General features: G+C 36.9%; 1 protein-coding gene across 9 annotated transcripts in view; it reads left to right on the top strand.

Annotated features, from left to right (window-relative positions):
• Nucleotides 1-13,545, top strand: part of tenm3 (teneurin transmembrane protein 3) — a 276,208-nt gene that overhangs the window by 184,075 nt on the left and 78,588 nt on the right. For 5 of the 9 annotated variants that reach the window (XM_077571728.1, XM_077571725.1, XM_077571724.1 and 2 more), the window contains 6 exons: nt 2,481-2,736; nt 3,909-4,010; nt 5,767-5,961; nt 8,022-8,222; nt 9,189-9,374; nt 12,393-12,419. In XM_077571728.1, the coding sequence (XP_077427854.1) occupies nt 2,481-2,736; nt 3,909-4,010; nt 5,767-5,961; nt 8,022-8,222; nt 9,189-9,374; nt 12,393-12,419 (967 nt within the window). The remainder of the gene's footprint in view (nt 1-2,480; nt 2,737-3,908; nt 4,011-5,766; nt 5,962-8,021; nt 8,223-9,188; nt 9,375-12,392; nt 12,420-13,545) is intronic. The other 4 variants (XM_077571731.1, XM_077571730.1, XM_077571727.1 and 1 more) reach the window with 1 other exon arrangement.

The raw sequence follows: 13,545 nt of genomic DNA, 5'->3' as shown, positions 1-13,545 counted from the left end.
GTGTATGAAAATAAGCAAATATTAGAACAAGTGCATCTTAGCCAGCGTGTTTTTAGCCAACTTTAGCTAGTTCCACGTCTCGAAAACATGCCATGATGACAAACATGAAATAAAAGTTCCTTGCCGCTAACGTCACTTTACATAAGATTGATATGACATGATATGGATTTAGCTATGATAGCAACCAAAAAAAAGTCAAAATACACCATAATGTGACCATTCCGCATGAAAGTGAACAAACAGAATGACTGACGTCATAACACAGCATCCTACCTTAATTGTAGCAGAAGCAAATGTCATCGTTTTGGATACTGTGGATTGTAATCCAAACAAGATTCAGTTCCGGGAGATTCAGTTCCGGGATTCCTTTCATTAATGAGTCTATTTCTACTTTTAATTTTAATTTAATGTCTTCAAAGCGATTTCACATACACGGGTGCGAAACTCATGCAATCAGGAGCTCAGATCAAAGCAGATGATTGGCAGCGAGTCGGGAGGAGTGTATAACTAAAAGTTTTTAATTGCGACAATGCCTTGTATGTAATGTAGGCTAATGTAATAATGTATTGTAAATAATGTAGTGTTTTGATCACTCGATCATATCGATGTCGTTAATTTCACGACACGGCGTAAAGATTACACGCCACTCGATGCGTCAAATATGAACCGTCTGCCTGAGTTGCTGAATATCACCACAAATGTTCACTTTATGCTTGTCATGGTCTGTGTTTTGGTTTGTTTTATTGGTCATGTTTTCCTAGTGTGTCTCCCTTTGTCAATGTCTCGTCAAGTTTTATCATGTCCTCCTGTGCTTGTCATCCCGGTGTCCACCAATCCGTGCCCTCAGCCACTTGTGTCTTGCCCCAGGTGTGTCTTGTTGTCTCGTTAGTGTGTGTGTTTTTAGTTCCCTGGTTTTGGTCAATCTTTGTGGCATCATTGTTGCTGTCACACCCATGCCATGTCCTGTCGTCATCAGTTCCTTGCTTCACCTGTTTGGTTTTTGCCTTGACTTGTGTTTTTGGATATTGTTGACTTTGTTATTTTCGCCAAGTACCTTGTTTGCCATTTTCTTAATTAAATCCCTTATTTTACTGCATCCTTGCCTGGCTGCTTTTTCTCCGTGCATTTGGGTACTCCACCAAACTCTAGCCTTTCTGACAATTTCATTCCTCTTTTAGAGGAATGAAATTAAAATCAAATATGACCTGTGAAATATGAAACTTGAAGATGAAAAATGATCAAGATGTTCCTTCAAAAGCGAGTCTCCCCACCCCATAATGTACGCAGCGCACATAAAGTGACTTGTCAATACAGGACGGTATGTGTTGTGTTCCTCATTTATTACGTTGCGGTAGGAGGAGGGGCAGGTGGGTGTGGGTGTGGGTGTGTGGGGGGGGGGGTACCTTTGTTAGAACTATCATAACATTGTCTTTTTCTTTATGTGACCAAATGCATTTCAGACATAAAATCTATAATGAGTTATCAATAAATTTACTTGTCACAGACCACACCAAATGGCAAATAATCTTTTAATTGACACAAAATTATTTAATAAATTTTCCCAGTGTGGGGATATGACCTCATTTACGCCAGAACATATCACAAGGAGCAACAATAAAAGAACCAAACTTTGTTTCATGATGCATCAGAAGATAAATTGTAAGCTTAATGTGATGTTCTAAGTTGAGGCTGATTTCATCTGTTGAGAGGTCAAACTTCCGAAACTTGTAAAGGCTTCAAATCTCGGACAATGGCCTTACCTGCTATTGGAATTGAATTTCCAGTTATCTTTTAATTGAAAATGTGGGTTGCTATGGACATTTTAAAGATGCAAGGACCAAAACTTTAAACCCATTTTTCTCAAAACTATTGATTTAATAAAAATTGCTGTAACTTTGTCCATTTTTGATGTACATCCATGTATTGCATATCTTTTTGCCAGAGCGGGTCACATATTCATTACAATTGCTGGCCAAATATTTTGTTTAGTCTTTATATTGACCAGTGGGTTTGACTTTTTCATAGTTGTGTTAACCTCATTTCAAATGTTAACATCCCTAGCACAAATTTTACACACTGGCATTTTCCTTCTAAGTGATTCATTTATTTTTCTAATAATAGCGGCATGGCCTTAATACCTTGAAGATATCATACAGTGACATTTTGATATCATTGTATCCCTAGTTTATAACAATTTGATGTAAAGAGTGACCTAAAACGTTAATGAAAATTTTGAAAAAAGAGAAAGGAAATGTATGACACACATGAATAGCCTGATGAAGCCCTGGGCGAAACACGTTGTGTAAGTCAATAAATTGTGGCTCAATTTTCAACTGTGTGTGGTGGACCCTCTATTTTTTCAGAATTTTGTTTTTTCCTGACATCACAAGCACCAGTGAATCTTTTTCTGTGCTGTGCGGGGCTATTGCTTCTCCATTTTGGTTAATGAAAATTTCTTATATTGCATGCTTATCTTCCAGTATGACTTTGTGGAGCTGCTTGATGGAAGTCGACTAATTTCCAAAGACAAGCGATCCCTGAGTGACACAGACATGACACATGCGCACTCACTTGGTGTTTTTGAAAAGGACCCTGGGGGAGGGATCCGTCTCAGACGATCGGTGAACATACACGAGGCCGGCTTCATCCAGTACTTGGACACGGGCATTTGGCATCTGGCATTTTACAACGATGGGCGCAATACAGAACAAGTGTCTTACAATACTATCTTCATTGGTAAGTCTGTGCTGGAGATAATCTCATACTACACATAAAATGGTCTACACATAAAGGTGTACTTGGAATATAATACAGTAGAGTATATGGTATGGTAAGGTAAAGTACTGTATATGAAATGTAACTCATTCACTCCCAGCCATTTTCACCAAAGCAACCCCCTTCTTTCACGGCTGTTTTACTGGAGTTTGACTGATTTTGCAAGGCCGAAAGAATATTGTGTTCTATTGCTATATAAACATGGGACCTACCAAAAGAAAGATTAGAGTCTCTTTTTTTCATCAGAAAAAATAATATTTGTACTTTAGCAATTACCACTAAGTTTCCTCTTTATTCACAAATATGTTTAAAACGCTGGTGAAAAGAGCTTTTTTGCAACATGGCCCTGGTTGATCTCATATACCCTGGTGCCACCTGCTGGTCTTTTTTTGTAATAACTACCATTGTTTTAAGCGACCTCTTCAGGTCAGAGGCTTCATCAAAGCCTTCTGTATGCTCCAGCACAAAAAACTAACGAAATAAAAACGTGTAAACACGTTTTTGGGACCATGGCAATATTTTTTAAAAAAAGAACATATTTACACGTTTTTGGGAGCAAATGAGCTAATATGGTTTGAAGGACTGTGGCATGTGTCTTTGTAACGTTTTGCCACACTGAAGACATCCTGCTGGAAAAGCAACATGCTACATGTGCGTACCCTCGCAAGCCTGTCGCAAGTAATTTGAAAGAAAAAAAAACATCCTCCACACTTAAACCTGTCATTAGTGATGCAAAACATAGTTTGCATCTGATAAAAGACCAAAATGCATATAGCAATACATTTTATAAAATACTGTTATTTGTGTGGATATGGCCTAACTGTAATTATTCATAAACTAATTATACACTGTGTATGTGAAACAACAAAAACACATAAGCTGCTTACAACATTATATTCTTAATGTGACACACAGCGTAGAGACAAAAATGGTGTGTGATGGCGAGAACGAGCAAGGAAGCAACATAATTGGATGTTAGAGTCTGTTGATTGGACCGACTGGCTGTAACTATAGCAACTGTAGCAGACAGGTCTTTCAATATGTGTGTTAGCTCTCACGATATATAGTTCCATATCCTGCCTACCTAATTAACTTGCACCCTTGTACCACCTCTTTGCTTCTCTCTACATAAGAGTCGATTATGGAGTGTCCCCAGAATTGTCATGGAAACGGAGATTGTCTCTTAGGAATATGCCATTGTTTTCCTGGATTTCTGGGGCCTGACTGCTCTCGAGGTAGGCACACACGGTCTGCCTCCCATGCGGAAGATAATTGCTGCGAGGGTGTTATCTGAGTAGTGAGTGTGACCTGCACATGCTGAATGAATGCTGTTGAATACCAATATGTTGAATATTTGATTACCGAGAACGAAGGATTCAAAGCCACGTTTCTTGACAAGTTTTGACATCTGCCGGGCCACTGCCACAAAACTCCCACAACACAGTGCCTCCACCGCAACTTTGCAGCACTACCAAATAATAAAAAACAGCGCACAGCACACTAATAAACATATATATATATATATATATATATATATATCTTACAATAGGGATATTCAATACCACTTTTTTCAGACTGATACCAGTATGAATACTCAACTATTCAGTAGTCACCGATACCAAGTAGCCTATTAGTACTTTTGATACATAAAATTTCCACAAAAAACAATGACCTATATATCACAATATAACAGTATCCATAAAATTGCATGTAATTAATGTCAATGTATTCTTCTAATTTTTTGTTCCTGATCATAAAACGATCACAATGGGCGGCAGATACTGGTATCGGCAGCTGTCATGGGTACAGATACCTTGAAATAAAGCCAGGTATCGGCCCGATACGATATCTGGTAACGTACTTGCACATCTCTATCTTACTGTAAATACTGTATCTATTATAGCTGTCAATATTAATAGATTAATTGACAAAAAATAGAATTCAATATCAAATTAATTGACAGCTATATTAATAATTGGAGCTATTTTTATTTTACTTTTAAATTGTCCAAATCGTCTGATTTCAGCATATCAACAGTAATTGTTCACTGATTTTTGTAGTCCTTCATCAAAGAAGACTGATTATCTTCTGTGTTTAGACATTTGCAAACATCTGATTTTACTTTGGAAAACAATTATCAAACCGGTAACATAGTACATCAACACCCCCCCCCCCCCTTTTTTTTTTATCACTATATGAATACGAATTACAAAACTAAAACACCAATCACTGGTTAACAAACAGTAATAAGGAAAAAAAAATTGTAATTACTTTAGCGCAAAATTAAAATAAATCCAATTAGTCAATTAATCTATCGATTAATCTATTGTAAAAAATATTCCATAGTGACAGTACTAGTATCTATATAAATTCCTGAAAACAAAACACTCCTCACAATTTATGTGGCTTGTGTTAATCTTATTTATTGCAGCCCAATTGTTTCTAATCAAATCTAACTCTCTGTTACATACTGTATGCGGTGCACACTCAAAAGAGATCCAGTTTATTAGCTTCATCCACTTAAGCATATTAGTTTTACTATTGTAGTTTTAGTTTGCATTAGAGTAAACAACTGGATGTCACTTGAACTGCTCATTTACTACAAACAGCCCCCAGTACAATAATAGGAATATTGTTAAAATACCTCACAGAAAGTATAACACAAACTGATTATTGTAATAGAAGAATCTTATTACATTATGCTCTTGGTAGGTGGCTCCTCTCTTTCTGGCTAGTGTGTAGATGTATGGAAACACTGGGTTGTGTCACATACAAATCAAATGAAGATTATGTTCTGTTTCCTCCTGTGTATTATTGTCATAGTGTTTTATTTATTTTAAAAACAGAAAGGTAAGCAAGTCTACAGTGTGGTGTCACCCACTGCTGAAGTAGAAATATGACCAGCAATTGAATACATTCATTGTTCTTCTGCAGTATTGAGAAGCGTTGGACTGTTAAGTAGTCAAATTCATTTCCATATGTCCTGTACAGCTTCCTGTCCTGTGCTGTGCAGTGGGAATGGCCAATATTACCTTGGACGCTGCCAGTGCTACAGCGGGTGGAAAGGCACAGAGTGTGATGTGCCCTACAATCAGTGCATTGACATCCATTGTGGAGGACACGGCATTTGCATTATGGGGGCCTGCATCTGCAATACTGGTTATCAGGGAGACAACTGTGAAGAAGGTAAATACAAAATACACAGCAATTTTAAGACTGACTGTGAAAATTTTCAACAACAAAAAAAAAACACACCTGTGCAAGGGTAAAAGTGTCCATGTCATAAAACTTGTGGTAACTGCACAGGCAATGTTCAAAGTAAAATGTCAACATTGTTTATCGTCATACTTGTGGGAAAATAGTTACCACTGTTAATATTCTGATCAAAAAACAACTCTTAACTATTATGAACACCCCCACTCTTTATCCACTCTTAATTATCACCGTAGTGTAAAAATACGTGAGCCACTTTCATTGAATAAATGTTAAACGCTTTAATTTTGACATGTACTGTTTGGTATAGCATGTTCTTCATGCTTATGTTTCCAAAGGCTGGTCCTCCTTTTGGAATAAGTGTCATACAAAAGCAGGAGAAAGGCAAATAAATTGTGGACGCAGTGGTCAGAATGCGAGCCGATCTACCTAAGGCCTGGATGCCACGTCATTGGCAGCTCGCCTGGTGTGGGGGGTCTGTTGGTGGCGTCTGGTGACTGATTTACCAATTTCAAGTGATTGGGACTAGCTGCCAATGAAACACGCAACATTCACTCAAGATGAACTGATCGAGGATTGTGCTGACATACAAGTCTGAGATACAATGATAATGATGATACAAATCAATGATTCTGAAAATTAATGTATAAACTATGTTTCATGATTGATACGTTTAGTAAGAATTGATGGGGACGGGGGGTGGTAATAAACCATGGCTTCAACCTATCAACCCTTTTTTCAAATGCAAATGTTGCAAATGATGTGATCAATGAAATCTGTTGTAATAATGCCCCAGAAAGGAAACAATAAAATAAAATCAAAACACTGAACGGGTTTTAAAAGATACTATTTAAAGAAACAAAAAAAGACCAACATCAAACTGCATCAAATGTGTCTTAGTGCCAGTTAATACAAAGTGAATACAAAGAAGTAAAAATACTGGTACATTTAAAATTAACCCAAAAACTTGTGTATGAAACTAATTTAACATTAATTTAACTTTCTCTACAGTTACAGTTAGGGTTGAATTTGTTTTCAAACATAAAATTATGTTTTGGTTATTATTGTTTCTTTTAAAAAAAACACACACAAAAACACTTGTTTTTATTTTATTCTGTTAATAGAATTTTTTTTTCAGTAAAGTATTTTTGTGTGTGTTTTTTTTTTTTCAATTCCATTGCCTATGATAACCTTGATCACAGATAGAGTTTATGTACAATGGTCAACAAAGACTCGGGTTCTAGTTGTTTTGCACATGTTCAATCTTCGCAGTCACCGGAGACCTTTAACTAGATTAGTTTCAGATTAATCCAATCCTCTGTTTGGCTAATCCTTTGTGACTGTGTGGGTTAACAAAACAGAAGGAGAGCGTTCGAGAGGAGAATCTCAACGGAAAACTGAAATAGTGTGTTTCTGTGGACATGTGTGTGTGAGCGCTTTAATCCTATTTACTACTAATGTGTCTGCAAATGATGTTAAATATGGCATGTATGATTCCCGTGAAAAAACTGACAAATTACATTAAGAAAAAAGTAAAACATGGATGGATATCTGTGAACATTACTGAGGATAGACACATATTACTACCAACAGATGATTTACATGTCTGAGGAAATGTATCTATTGATAGATGGATTGTTTGGCAATACACTTCATTTTATCGCTGGCGTCAGGCCGAAACCTCACCACAGTCACAATTTGTTTAATTTATTTATTTTTTATCTATACATTTTTCTAATTATTGACTAATCCAAAGTGTTGGAAATTGCTTGCTGTCTTTGATGATGCAATGTTAATGGTTGAGAGAAAAAAATAATGTGAGGGTCTCCTGACATGTGATGCTTTTTGGAGGTACAATGTTTTGGTGCAAATACCAGCGCCATGCACGAATATTCTGATATTTTGCTCATCCTCTGCATGTAGTGCATGTGTATCATATACCTTCCTACTGCTATGTCAACTTTAAGGAATAGTTGGCATCACGTTTAAGCTTCTGTTTAAGTGTATCTCTTATCTTGTTTGTTTGCCTCCAGTGGATTGCATCGATCCCAGTTGTTCAGCCCATGGGGTGTGTATTCATGGCGAGTGCCACTGTCAGCTAGGCTGGGGCGGAGCCAGCTGTGAAATAGCCAAGGCTATGTGTCCGGACCAATGTTCAGGTCATGGCACATATAACACCGAAACCAGTACCTGTGCCTGTGACCAGAATTGGACTGGGGCAGATTGTTCCTTAGGTGCGTATCATGCCATACAAGTGCATAAGTGCATCATGTGGTTACAAGCATGGTAACAAGTTCATGAGCAAATATCAAGAATAATATCGGGGGTGGGGGGTAGTACAAAGCAATTGCACAGCAGATCAGTCTTTGGAAGTTTTACCTAAATATAAAAATAAGACAAAAAAACAATATTTGTATGGGTGAATAAAAGTGAGAAAATGTATTGTCTAATATTAAAAACGCTATGATAATTCAGCAAAAGTTTTTTCATAAGCTATGTTATGGCAACATTATCCATGCATTTAAACCAAGATCTCACCTGACATCAGCTTGTACAACTTACCGAAGCGTAACCTAAAATTTCATGGATGTTAAAAAAATTATTAAAGGGAATCCCCATATACTGTATACTGTATATACACAGTGGAACCTCAAGTTACAAACATAATTGGTTCCATGAACACGTTTGTAAACTGAAACATTTTAAAATCAAGTTTCCCATTGGAATTAATGGTAACACATGTCTGTTACAGCTCTGAAACTTACTTTTATTAAAAATTACTTAAATTATAAATTACTTTTTATGTGTGGTAAAAAAAAAGAAAGAAAAAAAGTCTAATGCAATATACATTTATTATATATAGAATAGCTAATATGGTAATATGTATAATAATAATCATCATCATCATAACAACAATATAATAATAATAATAATATTATAACATACGTAATATAGATAATATAGAATTTATCATTTTAAAGACAGCCACATAACTTCTGGTTCGTTAAAATGAACCAATCACATTCAAACTCAAGTTAAATATCAGTCAGCAAACACTTGCCACCATTTAAACTGCATATACTGTATGTATGCACTTGCTGGAAGTAGAGTTAATGCATTTATAATTCATAAATCATGTATTTTTTGTAATTAAAAATGTGTAAATAAATAAATCCTCTGTATTTTCACTCTCCCAACAGAGGTGTGTGAAGTGGAATGTGGAAGTCATGGCATTTGTTATGGTGGCTTGTGTCGGTGCGAGGAAGGATGGACTGGAACTGTGTGTGATCAGAAGGCCTGCCACCCATTATGTAACAAGAACGGTGTGTGTAAGGAGGGGAAGTGTGAGTGTGACCAGGGCTGGACTGGGGAGCACTGTAACATTGGTAAGTTGATCGTGTACACATACACACACACACACACACACACACACACACACACACACACACACACACACACACACACACACACATTAATGTATGAACACAAAAAAATACAGCAGAAAAACTAGAAAACTGTCATACATTATTTTAAGAAAACATTTCATTCTTAATTTACTGAGATTGTTATAATAGCTCAAGGGAAATTCAGTTTACACTTTGCTGTGTATTGTGTGTTGCATACAACGCCAGACGAGCAGATTAAATATATGCAGGCATGCAAGGACAGATTGAGAATGAAAAGGCACGCTAAAAGAGCTGCAACACTTAAGATGGGGGTTGGTGATGGTGTCTTGCTCAAGGGCTACCGCCACAGTAGCCAGCAAGCAGACTAGCATCTCTCCAACAACTAATTGCCATTTTTACTTTTGTGTCCATAGCAGGATTTAAATCTGAGACCCTCTAGTTCCAAAGCTCTTACAAATGACCTGCTGCTGCACCGATAGTACTTTAAAAACACCTATTCTGTTTTATGTGGTTTCATGACATTCATTCTATTCTATTTTCTGCTCTAAATTGTACAGGTGCCTGAGGTACAGACTGCAGATTTTTATGAACAGCCTTATTTCAGACGAAATGTGATTGTCTGTAGAGATAACAATAAGTACAGATTTTGCCTGTTCCCATGGTCAGGCATGACATCATACATGTGTATCCCACCATTGAAATGAACAAAGAGGAATATGTCCCAGCAAATGGCAGCGCTGGATTAAATTAAGGATCTTGTGTTCTTTCTTTTTTTGGTCAGAACACTGCAAAAAGGACAGTAGAAATTTTAAGAAAAAATAATATAGTAAAATAAGAAAATTAGTACTTCAAATAAGCAAAATTATCTGCCAACAGAACAAGAAATTTTTACTTAAATTTGCCTGTAAGAATTTGAAAAATAAGAAAATAATATTAGGCCCATAGCAACCACATTGGTCTTGAAAATAATATTTTTAGACTAAAAACAAGTAATGTTGACCTTTTTTCAAGCTGTAATAAATAGAACTATTTTCTTAAAACACATAAGCATTTTATTATGCTTGTATAACTTTGCCTGAGTGTCAAGCAGGGAGGTAACAGGTCCCATTTTTATTGTCTTTGGTATGACCCATCCAGGGATTAAAGCCATAACCTCCAAGTCTGAGGGCAAGCACTCTACCACTAGACCACTGAGCTAGTAGTGGTAAATAGTTGGTAAATATAATGAAACGAATTCACGAAACGAATTATTTTCATACTTGTATTTTTCCCATTTATCTTATTACTGTCACGAGGGTAAAGTTTGGTGGAGGACCCAAGTGCAGGGAAGCAGGGCAAGGAGGCAGAGGTGATAGACAAAAAAGGAATTTAATTATTCAAAACAAAAGCGAACTCCAAATGGCAGTAAAACAAAACGTGGGGAGGACAACAAGGCAAAAAACTGGCAGCATGACGGGAGGAAAATGACAATGAACCCATGCAAACAGAGACAGGAGACTAAATACACATGCACACACTAATGACACAACAAGACACACCTGGGGCAAGACACAAGTGGCTGAGGGCACTGATTGGTTGACACGAGGAAGGGCAGGATAACACTTAACCAAGGGAGACACACAAGGAAAAACAGAACCCAAACATGACAATTACTAGATTATGCAAAATCTTAAAAATAAGAAATATCAACTAATGAAACCCCAGTTCAGGGCCTTTGATGTTGGTTAGTTGTCATCTTAAAGTGTGGAAAATGCTTGCGTTAAGCCTCACAGTACTTAAAACGACAGTTACGTATGTAACTACGGTTCTATGAGCCCCGAGCGACCGCCAGGTGGCGCTGCTGAAACAGCACAGAAATCCCCCACGCGCATGCGTCACTCGAGAAAGAATTCATAAAAGGACATTTCCAGGGTTCCGGTTGACCTGATCCTCATGTATAAAAGAGGATCGCAACCGGAACCCAGTCTCTCAGAACTGTCAGAAAAGTTTCTTAAAATAACTTAAATTTAGGTTAAATATAAGAAATTATATCTTATTTAAGATTTCAATTTTTGCAGTGTTTGAGTAAAAGCAGGTTGGCTGTTTTTCCCATTTCTCTCAACCATACAACAGACCACAGTGCACTTTTAACACTGTGGTTGTTAGTGCAGCAGAAGGATTCTAAAAAGTGACACGTTGCGCCTAACTCTTCTGACAGTGCAAATGCAAAAAGAAATGCATGCAGTAATAAAAAAAACAGAGGCTTATAGCTGGACAAAAACACCAGTTAAGAAGCTTAAACGCTTGGGACTGCATCACTGACCCATCACTTAAAGTGCTATTTGTTGTCAAACAGAGTGACAGCAACAGTTTGACGGTCTCATAGTTGCAAATTGGCTTCAGTTATTATCACATCGTAGACACACACATTCAAACTGAGTCACAGGGTGTAAAATGCTGAGAGAGACCAACAATGAGATGAGGAGAAATCCATTTAGTGCTTAGCCAACAAGCCCCCTGTTTGTTTAGAATACACTGAAGCTGGCAAGCAGCTTCACATAAAACTGACAAGACTTCTGTTCTTTCATCTCTCAGCATCTCAAACACATCAGAGAGACTTTGGGAAATTGTGACCTCACTGCCAAAATGTTTCCCATTCACTTGCTGTCCTTTTTATTTTCCCACACTGCCAGTATCATGGCTAATCTGTTATAGCCACTTTGTCTGTTAACAATTACAGTAACACTTGCACATATGTATTGTATTCTATTCCTGACCAGAATTAACTTGATAGCTAGGTTAGAATTTTTTTTCTGGGGGGGAATGCTGTTTGTACAAATGCTCTCTAATGACCATACCTTTATTTGTTTTCTCAAACTTCTTTGTGGCAAATTTGTTGTTATGCTTACATCACATGCTGAAAAACTGAATTAATAGCTTATTTCTTTCTCTCTCTTTCTTTCTTTCTTTCTTTCTTTCTTTCTTTCTTTCTTTCTTTCTTTCTTTCCCTTTTAAAAGCCCACAATCCGGATATTAGAGTAAAAGGTACTGTGCTCTTTTTCCTTCTCCCACCAGTCATTCTCCCTCATTCTTTGCTTTTCCCTTTATACTACTGTGACTCTTCTTTTTCTCAACATTTATATGTTCATTTGCCAATTACTTGATTGCTAAAGGAATACAGTATGGTGTAATAAAAGCATCACCAAATCCAACCCATGAACATTGCAATGCCATTTTTTTTTCTAATAAATTGTTGGACTGAAGTTTATGAAGAGGGGCAATAACTTCTGGTATTTTTGGTATTCTGCGCTAGGAATACAATGATGTAAACTGTAAACAGTGTAAATAGCGAAAATCCCCAAGTTATAGAGCTCCCAACCCCAAATAATTTAAAATTATTCTTACAATATTACCTTTAAAAATACATGATGTACACATTATTTGGTTTCAGAAAAAAAATACTCTCATGTGTATTTTGCTGCTTTGCAGCTAGTACTTTCCCACTATTAAAATTTTTATTCAGTGATAGAGTAGATACAGCAGAACCGCAACAAATTTGTTTATTAACCAGACACATATTGCTTCAGTTCACAAACTCACTTGTGTTTTTCCTTACACAGCGCCATTTGCTCCTTCCCTCCTGTATTATTATATTATTCTATACATACAGAGGCATATTTTTGTTTTTTGGCTCTTAGATAGCCATCAGTATATCTTCCAAGAAAGGAATAAAGCAAGTTATTATGCTGTTAGGAAGCCTTTGAAAGTGTGGTGGTCCCGGCGGCGTCTGGTGATTTCTGGCTCGCGGGGCTGAGCACATGCGGCCACACATTATGTAATTGTTTCTTCTGAAGAGCTGTAAACGCTGTGCTTTGCAGTTTAGGGGGTACGGAATTCCATTCCCACAACCACAGAATTTAAATGTGTAACTCACAGCATTACAACATTTTAATATGGTTTGGAGACAATATGTATAATGCATTTTATTTCCTGTTCCACAGTTTTTACATATTCAATAAAATCCATTAATGTAGTTGTCTGTCCAAACCAGAGCTCCTTGGTTGCGAGGAATTTGTGTGTCTGGAAACTAAAAACCCACCCAATCAGTGGTTCCAAAATGAGAAAATAAATTACCTTTACTTTTTTTAGTATTTGTACATCATGTTATGAT

The sequence above is a fragment of the Vanacampus margaritifer genome, chromosome 7, assembly GCF_051991255.1.
Source record: "Vanacampus margaritifer isolate UIUO_Vmar chromosome 7, RoL_Vmar_1.0, whole genome shotgun sequence".
Taxonomy (NCBI): domain Eukaryota; kingdom Metazoa; phylum Chordata; class Actinopteri; order Syngnathiformes; family Syngnathidae; genus Vanacampus; species Vanacampus margaritifer.
This window is presented reverse-complemented; position numbering and strand designations above follow the sequence as displayed.